This window comes from Cydia amplana, chromosome 8 (assembly GCF_948474715.1).
Source record: "Cydia amplana chromosome 8, ilCydAmpl1.1, whole genome shotgun sequence".
NCBI lineage: Eukaryota > Metazoa > Arthropoda > Insecta > Lepidoptera > Tortricidae > Cydia > Cydia amplana.
This window is the reverse complement of record NC_086076.1, coordinates 11,059,464-11,077,978: the sequence shown is the minus strand read 5'-3', so window position 1 is coordinate 11,077,978 and position 18,515 is coordinate 11,059,464. Positions and strand designations below refer to the sequence as shown.

At 38.9% G+C, this 18,515-nt stretch overlaps 1 protein-coding gene across 5 annotated transcripts in view; it reads left to right on the top strand.

The window, feature by feature from the left end:
- Positions 1–10,941: 10,941 nt before the first annotated feature.
- Positions 10,942–18,515, top strand: part of LOC134650178 (rho GTPase-activating protein 100F) — a 50,656-nt gene continuing 43,082 nt past the window's right edge. For all 5 annotated transcript variants that reach the window (XM_063505072.1, XM_063505071.1, XM_063505074.1 and 2 more), the window contains exon 1: positions 10,942–11,394. In XM_063505072.1, coding sequence (XP_063361142.1) covers positions 11,308–11,394 — 87 coding nt within the window. In that variant the 5' untranslated portion in view covers positions 10,942–11,307. The remainder of the gene's footprint in view (positions 11,395–18,515) is intronic.

The following is an 18,515-nucleotide window of genomic DNA, read 5'->3' as shown; positions in this document are numbered from 1 at the left end:
AAATTTCTTGTAACAAGCTAATTTTTTTTAAAGTTCTTATGAAGGTATTTTTAGCGTCAGATACCTACAGCAATTTTAATTTTTTTACCCATCACTGGTCGTTATTGTTTACTATAATAAATAAGTTTAGAAATTTACTGCTCACGTTTCGAGGACGGTGTTTGAGCTGCATAATCCTAAAATCCTTTCTATGGACCGTCGGTTCTATAATACATAAGGTCGGAAAGCCATTGAAATAGCATTTCATCCATAAAAACAAATATCGCCGGTTGGAAACCAAATATCGTTATAAGTGTTTTTTGTCGACCGAGTAACATCCCCTGTGTGTAAAACGTTTAACTTGATAAAAAAGACCAAGTACGGGTAGTTCGTAAAATGTTGATGTCAACTTTAGTCAGTCTTTTCAAAGGCCACGGGGATAATTCCGTTTTCGGAGTCGGTTGTATAATTAAAAACTGAATTATACGCCATTAAATTCCGTTTTAATAAACAATAATGAGTCAAAAACCTTGAAAGTTTAAATCAGTGTTTCTCTGGTCGTACTTTCGCGGCATGATTTACTAAAGAAAAGAAAATATTTATGATAGCTCTATGAATCATTTTGTAAGTAAATTTATTACAATGTATACTTGATCGCTTTGGGGGTGACATGATCCCGGAATCATATCTCCCCTGAAGAAAAAGACACAGTCTCCCCATACATAGTAAGATTATAAAACGTGCCGTACTCGAAACATGTGTTCGCGTATATCAATGTAATCCAAGTTAATCATCACTTCAATAAACAACAAATAAAATAAGCACACTCACTAACATCATTTCCATCTCATATTATAAAATAAATCCATTTAAAGCTTACCGAAAATTTAATATAGTACGCAGAAAATCTTTCACCGTCCGCCATTTTTGAACCACTGACTTTTCCGATACAGTGCCATGACAGAACGTGAAGTTAGGAACGAATGAATGAGTGTTACCAGCGCAAAAAATTGTATCTCGTTTGGTTTGATTAAAAATGAAGTTTACCAAGTGTCCCCTAGGGATCGACCCTCCCCACCCTCACCTAAATGTGCCTAAAAACCTAACTTGCTTAACAAACATAACGAAAAGGACAAATCGCCAAATGCGAGCTATGCGTCGTTGAAGAGTTCCGTTATGATCATCATCAGCAGTTCCACTGCATCAAATGCGACAGTTTTTAATGAAAATGCTTAATTTTTTGATGAAAATACAAAAATCTCTATATGCATGCCTTTAAGATTTGAGGAGTTCCCTCGATTCCTCATGGATCCCATCATCAGAACTCGAGCTTGACAAAAATGTGGCTTAAAAACTTAACTTGCTTAACAAACATAACGAAGAGGACAAATCGTCAAACGTGTACTATGCGTCGTTGAAGAGTTCCGTTCTGATCATCATCAGCAGTTCCACTTCATCAAATGTCACTTTTTTAAATGTATATGCTTGATTTGTTGATAAAAACACAAAAATCACTATATGTATGCCTTTAAGATTTGAGGAGTTCCCTCGATTCCTCATGGATCCCATCATCAGAACTGGGTTTTGACAAAAACGGGACCAATCTGAATGCGTATACATACAATCAAAAAAAAATTTTTCAAAATCGGTCCAGTAATGACGGAGATATGGAGTAACAAACATAAAAAAAAATAAAAAAAAACATACAACCGAATTGATAACCTCCTCCTTTTAGATTTGGAAGTCGGTTAAAAATTATACTTAACAGGGAATAAAAGGATAGAGTGCCACGAAATGGTCTCACCACAGCATGTTGCTGGCAACTTCCAGCGCTGATCTTCCGATGAGACCATAACATAATGCTCCTGCGCCTAGGTCTTCGGCGATATTAACTTGCCCCCCCTGGTCCATCGGCTGGCGATGCTCTTGTTTGTATGGGAGAGCGACCCATTGCGCCTACTTTTTACAATTTTTCCGCCTTTTCTTATTGGAAAAGTTGGCTTACCAGACTAATTATTATGCATGTATATGTAGTAATATTTATTTGTTTGACACGCCATATAGTTAAACCCGCCCCGGCTTCGCACGGGTTACGCAAAAACTGCACAAATTATACACCTAAACCTTCAAGAATCACTCTATTGATAGATGGAAACCGCGTGCAAATCCGTTCAGTAGTTTTAGAGTTTATCGCGAACATATATATACACACAAACAGACGGACGCGGCAGGGCACAAAGATAATATAATCACTACGTGGGGCACTAGATTTTATAAGGTGTAGTGAAGAGGTATTTGTGCAAATGATGTCAAAGCTTAAAGCTTTAACAGAAAATATGTCATGGAAGCTGATAAAAATGGTTCCTGTTCGACCCGAATTACTGTGTCACCATTTTAGGTATTTGGCCGGGTGCACTGACTCGCTGCCAGCAATGGTTTAAGGTGCGCGTCCACCAGAGCTGTGCAAGGTTGCGGAGCGGAGCGAAGATGCCTATCGAAACTATGAAACGATGTGACATGTGTGCAATTCTACTCGTGCCAGAGATGAACGAAGAAGATGAGAGGAGCGAGTTAGGTATGTGTAGAATCCTTCCACTTGTGTTCGACGCGAGTTTTCCACGGTTTACAGCGCAACCGTGTTTGTTGGGAAGTCTTGTGTGACATGGTGGCCGCGAGAGGCAGGTACCTAGTTGGACTGCACCATAATGTCCATAATATGGAGTCTCACAGTCTTCGCTCGCGTTACTTGTCTTTTCATATAAGTTAGGTACCATTCCCAAGCATTTTTTACACTTGTGAACTACGTATCTAAAATACAAATCCGCACTCTTCGACTAAGCCTATACCTATGTAGGTACTGAGCTGCGTTATTGATGGGTATCATGTAAGTAATGTAAGTAGGTATGCATTTTTCCTAGCGTATTGACTGCTACCTTGCACAACTACTTAGTGGATGCTTTCCTTATACATACATGTACATCGATGTAAATTGAATCCACAAATGCTTACAACAGAGAAATATAGGTACTTGTACGAGGTAATTATAGGTAAGAATACCTGACAATAAGCCTAATACCTACAAAATTTAGACAAACGATAAATCACTATGTAAGTAAAACCACAAACCATTGTAAGTATCTACCATCAAGGCTACTTATTCTTTTACACCAAGTCAGTGTTGAGGCTCGTACATCTAATTTTAGAACTTTCCACCCCTTTGAGACACCGGGGCAATAATGAAACACCTCAGCCGATCGATTCGAAATAATGGTCTCATAGATTGATTAACGTGCGTAATTACAAAAATATTGTCATTTTGCAGGCGTGGGTAGATCTAGAGGGTACTCATGGGTAGATAACTCTTCATAGGTACTATAGTTACGTACATGGCGTAATAAGAACTGCGTTATGGTGTTATTAAAAATGTCCCTAAAATTCTTGATAGCTTAAAATTTGGTTAAGGTAACGGTAAGTACTATTTTATTTTAACGGTTCTTCTTCTTCTTAGTAGATACTATAATTTTCAGGGTGAACCATACATTTATTTTTAGTGTTCACCCTGAAGATACAAATTACAAATTCATTATTTCTGAAATAGAAAAATAACAGTGTTACATTTAATGTTGACTTCCACGCTAGGCATACCTTGCATGTCCTGTCGTTCCCAGGCCGGACGACCCGATAGTCGGGATCGTGGTACTACAGCTTTATATGACGAAATTGTTGTGGCCTGGCGCGGATGTCTTATTTGGCTGGGTGGCAATGAATATGTTAAGCTCTTTGACAATTACCTGAAGAAGTCATGGCACTGTGTTTGATAAAACAATTACGTACCTATTTAATGGCATGTCTCGGCGCTAAGCGGATCACGAGTGGCGGTTGACACGGTTTCTGAGCTTCCTGGGCTCCCATTCACAAAACACACTGGGAAAATAACTGCGGAAAAATAATAGTGATCACCGATTTCACCCCTTTCCCGCGAATCAAGAGGTCAACATATATTAGGGACGGGCTCCGGAGATGGTTTGTTTGTGAATTATGGCAGACGTCATGTGTTCTTAGGCATAGGTAAATGTTGCTCTCACGACGCAGGTAAAATCACGTAATATGTGAATCTTGTGCGATGAATTAAGACAATTTAACAGGGACGAGGAATGAGATTAATTATGATCAATTTATCATAAACTGAAAAATATAGGTACATATAAATACGAGTAAGAAAAAGTATAGAGTGGCTGTAGAGATATTTTTTTAACATTTGTGGGTTTAACTTATATGAGTGAGTGTGTTACAGCCGAGATTAGTACATCTGTTACGCGAATCACATTTTCAAATTATGTTTTCAAATGGTGTTGGATAATGGCACATGTAAGCTTTTGGCCAGTAGAGTGAACTATTGTTGAGACTAATGATGGTAATGTATTATAATTTTATATTTTTATATTTAGTTAAGACTTTCAAGCAAAATAATTACTTTAGGTTAGATCCCATTACATTTATAGACAGGTCTAACGCGAAATTTATTCAATTACCTTTATATACCGACGTTTCGACACAGGTTTCACTGGTCATGGTCGCGGCCAACTGATGTCCCAGCAAAATCAAATGATGATGTCTATAAATGTGAGTTAATATGTGTTCAAAACGCGAAGGTTTTAAATATTATAGATCCCATTACGTCAAATGGCCACAAGCTAAATTAGAATATCCCCAGCAAAGATCATTGTCAACATTGCATACCTAACCATAATATTCCGGAACCAAGCAAATCGTTCCCTTGCCTGACAACTACGATTATACTTACAAATACATATTTAGTAGGGATGTACCGACTAGTCGCCGACTAGTCGGGAAAGCCGACTATTCGGCCTCATTTGTAGTCGGCGATTAGTCGGCGACTAGTCGGCAAAAATGGCCGATTAGTCGGCACTTTATAAGTGACAGAAAAACAGGGCAAAAAGTAATAAACAGCACATAGTTTCATAAGCTTTTTACTATTTTACCCAAATTTTTATTTAGGGTGCTTACGAAAACTTTTGTTCGAAATTATTGACCTTGTGGTCGCTATTTTATGTCCGATTGTGCGGTCGCTGTATGAAATATAACCTTAGGATTTTTTTATTTAATTGTTTACCGTCACTATATGATAAATAGCGCGACGAAAGGGTAAAACGATTGTTTTTTAGTGGATTTGAACCGAACTTAGACCAAACTAATGATCTGGCCGACTAGCCGACTAGTCGGCCGACTAATCGGCCATCCGAGTGCCGATTAGTCGGCTAGTCGGCCAAATCAATAGTCGGTACATCACTAATATTTAGCCTAACAACATCACGGAAAAAGTTCAAGAATAGGAGCACGTAACAAGTTTTGTTATATCTGAAGTCATAAATCTAAAATGATGTGGCTAAACTTAACTACATAAATTATTTATGCATAAATGACATAGGGTATGTTGTGCCTACGAGTGAAACTTGGTTTGTTTATAAATTTGTGTTAGAATCCACCGAAGTTGACTCTTCAACAACTCGACATGCGACAGAGTGTGGAAGCGCCAACATAAGTATAAAATAAAAGTTATATGAAAATGGCATAACATACAGTGGCTCTGTGCAGAGTATGCCTAGACTAGACAGACACAGAATGAGTACACTAGCGTTGGGTGGGGCAGTTTCACCACCACGAAGATAAGGTGTGATTCCCACCGCTTGCATTATGAGAGCGTTCTTTATTTAACTTACAGTTACTATGAATCTCGAGGTCAATGGCGCAAATATAGTGCATATTTAATGGCAAAATGCAACTAGACCCGTACCTACCCAAGAGCTGCCCTCGACCCATGTCATGGATGAATCTAAAAATCAAACATATTGGAATAATTAAACATAGCAAGTAAACTTTTCATACAAGTAAAATTTAACGACTTAAGATTACGTTTACTGACGGTTCAACGCAAGCGACGTTACAGATTTTATTGGTACTGTCACCGCAGTCATATACATATTTCACAATGAAGCGCGCCAAAATATATATTTTTACGCGTTCCATATTACAAGATATCTACATACTTACTTATACATAGTAGTTCATCGACATTTTAGTAACGACACAATTGACTAGTCAATCCATCAACCTTGTCATCAAGATAACGAATGGGTTGGTGCTTAGATTGTTCTATTATACTCTGTGATTATACGAGAAACTGGAATTGCTTTGTTTTAATTTTCCCATTTTCATTGTATTTCTGTTACATTAAGCCTGGTTTTCTTTGTTTCTGGAAAAAATTCGTTCGGTTACCGTATGACTAATTCTAATTTAAGTAGGTATCTTTCAGAATTCAATGTACTTATTTACCTAGAAATAACCGCGAAAAAAGAATATTTTAATAATAAGTATAATATATGTACCTAAGAGAATAATAATATGGGTAGATACCTAGGTATTTTTAAATGAAAAGATAAAACATTAGTAAATTTAGTACTAAAAGTCAAATCCGGGTCAGCGATCAAATAAAATCGTTAAAAGTAAATCAAATATTGATGATGATTGATGTTTAAATACTGTTACGGAAAGTTACTAAAATGTTTTAATGATCGTCCAGAATTAGACTATTGGAGATGTGTACCTACCTGTGAGATATCCACATCGAATTTTTATGACTTAGGGCCGTTACAACCTGCATCATCGGCGTGCACATCGTGCAGTTCCCATACAAGTTGCAGTCAGTCTGTAAGGTTTATTCGGGTAATTCCGGAAATCGGGTAATCCTGAAAATCATTGTAAAATCACTCATATTCCGTTGTAGTAAGAGTCAGCTTTTAGAATTATCCGCCACTTTCGTTCATTCGGAAATACCCGAATACACCTTATCGGCCCTAAAAGTTACGTTTAATACGTGGGCTCACTTGTATCAAACCACACAAAGTTTTCAGTAACATTGGACGTCATTGATATCCTGATAAGAGTCTATACAATGGACCAATTAATTCAACCAGAAACGTCACTTTTGAGACTGACAAATCATAATTAATACAGTCCGTTTAACTCTCAAGTTGCAATCCAACACCTAAAGTGTCATTCAATTGAACTTGCTAACTATGTAAACAAAAGTTACTAGTAAATTGACATTCAGTGTCAATTTTAGTATGGCGGTTTGTTTACATAGTTAGCAAGTTCTATTGAATGACATTTTAAAGAGTGCAGTCGTCTTTTCAGCCTTAAACTATATAGAGTAGTTAGTTAGTAGTTAGTAGTTATATAGAGTAGGTAAATATTTAATTTCATACATAAAATGCATAATTTTACCATATGAATTGAAATATGTGACTGGTTTTACAACTCTATATAATTTCCGTCAGAAGTAGTTGACGGTGGGATTTAGATTATGACAAAAAGTCATATATATCGCAATATAGTCATCCACCGAATATTAAGCATAATGTCATTAAATCAGGGCTTTTTTACATTGAGACAATAGGTATCCTTAACTTTTTGCGGTAAGTTTAAACTTTTTGTGAATTAATAAGAAATCAGGACACCAGTATCACCTTCGTGTGTTAGCGCCGATACCCGATGAATCTTTCTAAAATCCGAAGGTCATTCTGAAAGTTAACGGACTGTATTTAACAATATACAGATTAAATTCATAACCCGTTATTACAAAAAGAATACGCCGCTAGTATGCCGATTCTGATTTATTTACCAAATGTTTATGGTTTTGTTCTTTTTATGGTACGACTTTGACACAATTTCACAGTGCATTTTACTAGCTTCAATCAGCGCGAGCTATCATCAAGCTCGTCAGTGGCGGATTTGCCTTAAGGCCAGGACGGCCAGATATTTGGGGCGGCAATCTATACATATGATAGGTGCTGAGGAAGGGGTGGCTAGTGCTTACTACAGGGCCTGGAGCCTGGGGCCTAGGGCGGCAAAGACTGTAAATCCGCCACTGAAATCGTATCAAAACCATTATTAAATGAGAATTTGCTCTCAAGTCCAATACTTCTTATTTTGTTTTTATTTATTTTCAAACTTAAACACCAATATAGTTATCATCATCACTATTTGCCGCTAATTATAACATTTGACATATATGTATATTTTTCGGCATGTCTTGATGAAACGGTAGAAAAATCCTAACGGTAGAAATAATATAATTTCGGGAATTGCTACAATCAATCCGGTCAACACACGGCGCACCACGCTATCCCCAAATTAAGGGCTTTGACATATTAGTTGGATTCTTCATGTTTTTATTTATTTTCTTTTGGAAATAAGTAGAAGCGACTTTAAAAAGTTATATTTATTATTAGGTACCTATACTTACATGTTTCAATACCAATGAGTTACACTAATCAATACAAGCCTGGTCTCTGGCCAGACAGGTGGTAATGGTAGTACTTTAAAAAAATAAAGAAATGGTATATTTCATACCTAAAAACTAATTACTTTGTGACGTAATACCATAAAAAACTGATTCACTTAGTTCACAGTTATTGGGCGGGTGATGGATGCAGCGTATCTAAAAGTTTCAGGCTAACGATTTTGTTATTTTACTGTGCACAGAGAGGTCGTTGAAATTCCATTAATCTGAGTAGAAAAGTGACGGGACGATCTCAAAGCGGCCCTGAATTCGATGAACGTCAGAGTGGCTGGACCATATTTTCAGTACGTTATAAAGTCGTACCCTGATATGAATCATTAAATATCTTGCCATAACCAAAAAAAAAGAATGTTTTCCTCAAGATTAATTAGTATATAATTATTTTGACCCATATTTCAAATGGTACTACATGCAAAATAGGGACTTAAAAAATGAAAACTTTACTTTCAGGCCACAGACGGTATAGCTCTGCTAAGTGCCAAAATTCAGCAGGTTATTTCGTAAGCGCCCAAACACGACCACACCACACCACACGACCGCCTGTGAACAGAAATAGGCTCTTGCAGCGCTCTCGGCGGAGCATTCCGTAGCGGTCTTTGTAGCGGTATACCTACTCTTTCACATCGTCCGCCAGGACTAGCGAATGAAAGGTGAGAGCCGGAAATTCCCGATTTCGGAACCAATCTTTGTATAGGAAACCAGGAGCACTCACTAGCCAGGTCAGCATAATGCGATAAGTACAGCGCCTTATTCACAGATCGTAGGACATAGTTTATTTATTCAGCTTCACAGTGACACACAGTCTTGGTTCCTTTTTGTCTTGGAAGCTCTCGTTATTTTTCTTCCATGCCGACCAGAACCGTTCTATATATTTTTTATGATATAGGAGGCAAACGAGCAGACGGATCACCTGATGGTAAGCGATTACCGCCGCCCATGGACACCCGCAACACCAGAAGGGGTGCAAGCGCGTTGCCGGCCTTTAAGATGGGAGTACGCTCTTTTCTTGAAGGTTTGAAGATAGGTTATAAAAAACATTGAATAAATTTTGTTTGAAGAAGAATATATATTTACCTAATAGGTATGTATTTAGAATATATTCTACAGTCTAGGTATATTGCAAATCTTACATGGCGCTACCATCTTGATGCTCACAAAGTTCGGTTCCTTATGCGGTTGCCCCCGGTCTGCGGGTCGGTCCTTTAATATGTACCTCATTATGATCACATTAACTCCTGCCCCTTTAATCATTATCTTCTTAAAGATATATCTTTTCTTCTTTCTCTTCTTCTTCTGCATAATCCTCTATAGCTACACTCATAATACAGTGTGTAAATCCAATACGGGCGAAAATTTAAACGGTGGTTAGCACAGGACCTAAGAAGTATATTGAGATAGATTTACTTAGAAATACAATGAATTTTTTAACCATACAAAATAATTCGGCCCGCAATGTAATACACTACACAAGTTACGGGATACGAGCTTTTTAAAGTAACTGTGAACGCTTGTTGGCAGTTACAATAAAAAGCTCGTATCTCGTAATGTCATGTCATCTTATGTTTCTTAATGTTTGCAGTACATTGCTGCTCGGTACATCGAAAAAAAAAAATTACGGGGTCATAATTAAGTGTAACTTAAAAAAACTTCTTAATTAATGATTAGACGTGTAAATTCTATATCTGGTTTAATTTATTGCCCGTATTGGACTTACACACTGTATATTAACACGAACATACAAATCCACGCGAACGAAGTCGCGGGCAACAGCTAGTATTGTATAATTATAAAGTGTTATTAAATATAGATATTTATTTATAATAAATAATATTTACATGGTAACGTTGAATAACAAAATGATTACTTCAAAAATCTAGCCCTAAACTTGCCTGGGGCATTGTGCCCAGGACACTTGCCGCGTTCCCCCTCTGCACAGTGAGGCTGAGTTTTTGTGCAAAGAAAGCGCCAGCTCGTAGGTCGTCAGACACCCAGACTAGTTTGGTAGAAATTTCTTTTACTAGTTTTTTGGTGTCTGACGACCAAGGACCGAGAGTTTCAATTGGAAGTGCCGCAAATACATAGTTCGTTTTTAAGAATGCATATTTGCGACAATTTGGGCATCGTCTGCTGCCGTCCCCGGCCTCCTGGCAGAGCCCCGGACGGTGGGATGGGGCCAGCGTATCAACACATGTTACATCCCACGCCAGGGGCCGCCCCAGGAACCAAGGTACGAGCGAGCAGCCGTCGGGCCTTTTGCCATCCGCCGCTGATAGACCAACTGGCTTCAGGGTTGCTGGTATGGAGGCGGTACCGAGTGCTCTGCGGATTAGGTCATTTAGAGCCGTGTGTCTATAAAATCGGCCGGCGCTTGATTGGCAGTGGAGTCCGTGGTGCCCATAAGCATCAACATGGCTTTCACAGCGATAGCAAGCGTGTGGCTCGCAGGCTTTTTCAAACCTAACCTGAATTAAATGGCCCTAACTTTTCCAAGATAAATCTGCGGGTTGGACTCAAGTTGCCAATTCATTGACAGCACATCTTACTAATCTAATCGGATATAGCATTTTAACGTGATCCACGCATTTATCCCCACATTAACGGCATGGCGCTTATCGCCGGACGTAGGCAATTAAAAGGTCGTCTGCCTTCGTCTCGACTGCACCGCGACGGTCTAGCGACCGGAAGCGGCTCGCACCAAATAGCGGCATCGATCGCCAAAAAACTAACCCACATACGCACTGGCAGCGTAGCCGGAATTATTAATCGCAAAGGGAGTAGGAGGGTGGTGTGAGCGAGGGCGGTGTGGTCGGGCGGCTGGCGCGCACGCGCGGGCGGCCGGCGGGCACTCCGCGAGGAAGGCTCGCGCGCTCCGCCCGCGTTCCGGCCGCGATGCGCGAGTCCCCGGGCCCGCGGCCGCGCCGGCACGCGCCGCGCTAACAGCACCCATGCAGTGGCGAAAACTTACCAGGTTGAAGTCTTCGCCGGGCGGACAGTCGCGCGCTCGGAGGATGCTTTGCTGCGGCCGCAGGAAGGTATGCGATCCGATCGATAGCGCGCGCCGAAACCGTCGCCCCTCCCGGCCCGGACGCCGCCGCTTTCTCTACCCGTTCGACGACCCCAGCGATATCGCTTCAAACTCGTGGATCCTCTCCCACCGGTCTGCCGTTCTCGCATCAGGTTCTGACGTGATCTAGAGAAACGTCAACTCTGAAATTGTCATCTTATTCAAGTTTTCGACCTCTACGTCCAAACAGAACCCAAAGATAGAATGGTGGTAGCACCGGCGGATGGGTCACGTGAACATGGTGCATGGTAGAAAATCGATCACGTTTCAAGTCTACGGGATACTACATGTGGTTCACGTTAGATGATTTTTGTAGAGATAAATTCGTACAAAAACACGCATGCATAGAAACCGAGAAATTATATTGAAAACGCTGTAAATAAACTTCAAACCTACATTATAACCATCAGTAAAACATTCAAGTAAGAGTTTAAGTCATCATTTTGCCAAAAACGTAATTTAAAAGCAGTTAGTGTTGATTCGATAATGGGTTGTGAGTAAGTAGGTTACTCCGGGATTTGCAGCATCCATCGCCATCTTGTCTCAAGACTAACTTTAGGTACATAAGAACCTCTTCTATTATCTCTGCTTATGAGTAAAACTCAATGTGTCTATTAGATTGATAATTAGATAAAGTTGACAGTGTATGAAGAGTTATCAGAAACTTAAATTCTTCTCGCTGGCTTTTAAACCATAATTAGAATGTTATCTTCCTAAGAAACAAAATAAGTAAAGTGGGCATGTAAAACTAAGTATGTCACTTCTTATATTCGTCTGCATTCGTAGTACCTACCGGCTTACGTTTATTGAATTGTTCCATAAATCTATTTTATTTTAGAGTCTCTTTAACTAATTAATCATATTAATACCTATCTTTTTGATTCGCACATGTCAATTTTAGCGTTATCAATCTTGAAAACGAAAGTAACAAGTACATATGTCAAAATTCACCACACCTTGTACCAATTGGCTATAAAAACATCCTACTGGTGGAAATGCGTTGAATTTCCCGCCAGAGGCGTGGTTTTCGTTTTGACAGATAATGCGTTTGCGCAGAACCGCGTTGAAGTCTTCTGCATATCGGGCCTCAAAGTAGACGCTTTTAAAGCCTATTAATTTTACTATTTTCAACTGATACTTAATAAACTCGTCGACACAATTGGATTTTCAGTTTTAAATCCTTAACCCGTGGAGCGCCCTAACAAGACACGTGTGCTAGTAACTAGTATAGGAGTTCCATACTACGGTAATTCTGGGGCGCTCCAGGGGTTAACATAAGTTCCTATAAAGAGGATAATGGACCACCTTTTTCCATACAAACGTAGTCCCCATTCCGTCCGTAGTCCAAATTATTTTAAATCAGGTTAATGCATATTAACTAAGCTGTAGAGTTCGTCAGACTTTAGATTTTTGAAGTGAAAACTTCTTTAGCGGCGCTGGGCACTTTTTGAGGTGGGGAAAAAATTATAAACTCGAGACAGCGTAAGGCGATCACGTGACCGTGGCCGTAGATGGCCACTCATTTAGATGGCATTGAAATCAATAAAGAAAAACTCAATGACATTACATGAAAAAGGTTCTAATCTTGTACGGGCTGAAATACGAGGATCTCACAGTTACATTCTAACTTTATATCACTCAAATATAATTCAGTAAAGCTACATCTTGATGAAATCGCTAATAAAAGTGAACTTTAGTACTGGTAAATAAAACTCAAAATTTCATGACCAAATATATTTAGATGCGAGGTCTGCAAGGTAACTTTACAATTTCTATTCGAATTTTAAACAATTAACGCTAGGTACAAATTTGAATTTCGAATTTTAAACAAGCTCACTGACCAGCATTTTTGGAACTAAAGTTTTTCAATAGAAAAGAGGATGGGTCAATTATACATAGTGTTGCAGACATTTTGGACTAGTCATTGAGTTTTCACTTCTGTCGGCACTCCCGGAGTACAACCCGTTGTTATTTTTTAGGGTTCCGTACCCAAATTGTAAAAACGGGACCCTATTATTAAGACTCCGCTGTCCGTCCGTTCGTTCGTCCGTCCGTCCGTCCGTCCGTTCGTCCGTCCGTCCGTCCGTCCGTCCGTCTGTCACCAGGCTGTATCTCACGAACCGTGATAGCTAGAGGCTCTCTAGGGCTCCCATACAACAAACGTGATTTTTGACCGAAGTTAAGCAACGTCGGGCGGGGTCAGTACTTGGATGGGTGACCGTTTTTTTGCTTGTTTTGCTCTATTTTTTGTTGATGGTGCGGAACCCTCCGTGCGCTAGTCCGACTCGCAATAGGCCGGTTTTTTATTTATAATTATAATAAAAGTGTAACATATTCACAATTTTTTTTCGCTTTTATTGATCATTCACGGAATAAACATATTTGTATTTCTTTTTCTACGCTCACGCAGTTATTTACTACTAAACAGCTTTCATGCTTTTGAGGCACATTTGCATTACAATGGCCATGAAATTAGGTTACGATAAATATCATTAGTGTACAGTGGTCAGTAAAAAAAGGTTGTGTATATTTCCACAGGCAGTGTGCTTTATACATGGTTCTAAAATAGAAAAGGGAGGGCGGAGTTCCGTATTGAGAAACTTGAATGTCTTACCACAGAACAAATAATAGTACTAAGTATAGAAGACTCACTCTCTAACAAAACGCGTCTGTTACGATCAGCACAGATATGGCCGCTAGGTGGCGACAGCGCCACGCGCGGCATGGCTTTCCCCAAAATTGGGGCCGGAACGGATGTACTTTTAGCTACCTGTAGCAAAGCGACGAAATCGCGGAGGCGGCGGACAGGGTCCTACATAGTTATACTTTAATATCGCTGCCTTGCGTTTGACACATTTGAATTTGTTTCTAGGGACGAACGAGCTCACGCAAACAATACGTATGTTTTCGATTCAATTTCGATACGCTAAATACATGTGAACAGTAGAATAATTAGAGAATAGGTAGAGAAACTGGGGCTTCAAAGTTTTAAGCGTGTAACGTTTCAATTTTAGTTACCTACTTAAGGTAATTTTGTTTATTTAAATGTAAACAAAAGTTGGGCCAAATGTAAAAGAGAGACATTATTTTGCATTAAAATGATGTGCAAGGACTGCCAATAGGTATACAAAATTATTCCAGAGTTCATTTCCTTGCACGCTTCGTATCAGATATCTCTACAAACTTACACGAGCAGTTATTTAAAATATTCAACACTTCAAAGAGCAGCATATAAGCACAACCTCACCCTTGTTCAGACAGCCTAAACGAAAATTACAATATTCCCTCGCCGTACAAACTTCCTCCAGTGGTTTAGTTGGTACATAGTTGTCTGTAATTTGGGTCTAGCGTTGTTGACATAACTAGCGAGAAACCAACCTAGTTACAGCAAATTGACTGGAGTTGTCGCCGCAGAACCGTTATGATGGTCGGCCTAATGTGACTTCATAAAATCACAGATTGTTGATTTTCACGCAACATAGTTGATTGTGCACATATTACTGCCAACGTAATGATTATACACTACTCGATTGTTATTATTAGAATGAAAATGTATATGCCGTAATCCTGTTACGAATCTAGGTATTGAATAGTGTTTTCAAAAACTTATTTAATAATGCAAACGTGCCACATTGAAAATAAGTATAATTTGTCAGTCCCGGTATCAGACAGTCCCATCACTTCCTTGTCTATAGTAGAATTGTGACAAAATTATTTCGGTAATTTATCATTGGTATAATTTGAATACGGTGTATTGCTTGTAATCATTAGAGTGAGATAATATCGAAATCTACAGTTGATTTATAAAAAATGTGTCCACGCCGATCACAAAGGTTGAAAGTACTTAAAACGCTCAAATAATTTTCTGAAACTAACTATACACAGCTCTATAGGAGTTATAAGTAGCTAAGAGGGACAGACAAGTACACATTTCACAAATATCCTTACCTACTATAACTACGGGAGGACAGTAGTGCATATTATATTCGTGTAATGCTCTGAGTGTATTATATTCTCGCAGCAACCACAATCTCGTTAGACGGCTATTATTGTGCACATTTACAACAGACGGCTGAATGCTACGTATTTTTAGCGACATTTTATTCGGGTTGCTTTTAATGTGTCATTTTAGAGGTCGTAGAGTATTTTTGAGGTTCACACGTGTAAGCGTTTTAAATGGTATTTTTTGGATTTCTTACTTTATGAATTACTAGCGACCCGCCCCGGTTTTCACGGGCTACGCAAAACCTTAAAAAATTATACAACTAAACCTTCCTCAAAAACAACTCTATTGATAGGTGAAAACCTGAATACTCGGTGAACGGCGAGCTTTTAGGGCTCAATTAGACGATTCGAGAACTCGTATGCAAGTTTCATTACATTGCGGGGTTTGATCGATCTGTTGAATTGGACGTAACCAACAGTCCGCAATGTAGGTAACTAAAATCGCATGCGAGTTCGCGCGCCGTCTAAATCAGCCCTTTTCATAAACACAGTGCGTAGTTGAGCTCGTTTTATCGCTCCTTAATAAAAGAAGTGCCATTTTATCACAGTGGCGCCTGATAATGTTGTGCACTTTTGTAATGACGTCAAAGGTGCGCTGCCTTAAACATTCAGCGCTAATCATGTTATCGTTAAGTCCTTAAACACTGTATTTCCGCTAACAACACGGAAATTTTAACAGGTACATACTTACAGTTTAGCGCCGTGTGCAAGTAGTATAATATTTACCTACTTATGCACACAGAAATAAAAAAGAAAATCGGCCAAGTGTGTCGAACCACTCATAATTGATGGTACCTTTACGGTGTATTCCCATTTGTTCCCGCCCCACTTGAACGCCACCATCCATGAGGTAGGGACAGATAGGAATTATTCACATGAATGCAACTATTCCCGCATGTACCCGGCGGGGACAAATGAGAATACGCCCTTCATACAATGCAAAAAGCCATACATGCAAAAGGGCGTATCTTCGCGGCACTTACGTTTTAATAAGAAGAGAAGTGTTTCGGAAAAAACTCATGTATGTGTGTGTGTGTGTGAACGGGCTCACACGACACGACGCCCAGGATCTCGCAAAGTGGAGGAAAGCAAGCAAACCCTGGCAAAGGCCGGGATAATGCTAGGTAGAAGAAGAAGAAGAAGAATAGCTCAACTGATCATATTGCAGATGTTTTTTTTTTCAGTTTATTATTTTAAATGTTTTGCATGCCCGTTTAAAAAGTTGGACACGCCACACGTTGATATTACTTAACCCGTGGAGCGCCCAGAACCAAGAATAGTATGGAGTTACCATCACACGTGTCTTGGTAGGGCGCCCCACGGTAAAAATGCTCCCCTAAAAACCATTTTAAGTAGCGGCTCACAATTATATAAGTACATACACCTAATTTGACAATTTTATTAAAATATAGCTATATATTTCCAAGTACCTCAGTATGCATACGGATAGACATCCATGACGAAATTATTAATTTTTGACATTTTTGCTACGGAACCCTAAAAATTATTTAGGTTTCAATGTATAGCACTCGCAGCAGTAAATTCGAATAAAGATTTCTCTCTGACTACAAGAAAGCCTGGAAGATTTCTTGCAAACTTGCAAAACAGAACAAAAACGTGAAAAATACTTATTTCAGGTATACAATGAAAGGCTTCTTAAAGGAAAACAAATTACAAGACAAATTCTTTTGTTTTGCATTTTGACAAAGGCTCTAAAAAAGCTGATGTTTCACTTTTCTTTGTGATGTTTTTCGAACAATACGTTCCATTTAAATAACTTGTGGGCGATTATTGCCTACGTATTTATAAACTGAGTAGGCAGAGAAAATATATACCGTAAAATGGGGTGAGTAGGTGCAAAACTGATATTCAAACCTCGATAACATTTTATTTTTACATATGCAAACTGAATGGTGTATATAATAAGTGTTCCGGACGTTTGTATTTTAGTTTTTATTTTATTTTGGGTAGTTCCATTTCATAACTTTGACGATAAACAGGAAAACCCACCTCACCCCGTAGTCCCTCGTATTTGGGGTGAGTTGGGTTTTCATACAAAGGTGATTTTGGAAGATTGTTGGATCGATTTTTTTTTATTATGCGTATTACTACTTATAGCTCCATTTTAAATTGGAATTAGGGTTTGCAATCCGGATCCGATATGTATGCAATTATCCGGATCTGGATCCGGATCCGCGGATCTTCCCATACATTTCGGATCTGTCGTGAAAACCCTAATTGGAATACATTATTTTTGTAGCAGTAGCCTTAAAATCTCATCTCACCCCCCTTTCATCCCTTCTCTCCCCATTCATAACCCAACTCTCCCCGCGAACCCTACTCACCCCATTTTACGGTACCTAACGTTGTTTTTAGAGCGAATAAATGCTGAATCAATCTTTACGCCAGAGTTTAAATACGTAGGTAGGTAGTGTCTCGGTGTGTAAGTGAGTGGGTTTTGTGTCGTAGGTGGGTGATAATTCAATGTAATTTGAATTAAGATACGTTGGGATAAGTTTGGATCAGGACTAGGATCTCGACGGATTTTTTCCAAATAATAATATGTAGGTACATAAAATCTTAATGATCGTGACGCGTAGTTCTTCCAGAAATAAATTAATGAAATGGTTCTCAAACACTATTTAATGTGACAGATTATTTTTACAGGCTACGAATTTATCTTCGTAAGTAGAAATGGTATAAAAAATCGAATTTCTGTACATATTCTCACCCCATACTGTTGTATTGATTATAGGGATAAAAACTATACCTTTATCCAGGTTACAAAGTATCCGTTTTCTAGTACTAATCATTAAAATTCGTTCAACCGTATTTGGGTAAATTACTCGTATTGACATTCGGGAGATACTCTTGAACGATGTTCACAATGTCTAAAACGTCTCGTTATGTATTTTTAGGTCTCAAAACGATTTAGAAAACGATCTGTTAACGATAATTTAACGTAAAAGTGACACTGGTTGCCCGAATTGAGCTGCAAAATATATCTAGTTGAAATCTAAACTAGTTGGTATCTAGTACATATCGCATCGTTCTCTTCTCTAGAACGGATCTTGTTTTCCGAAT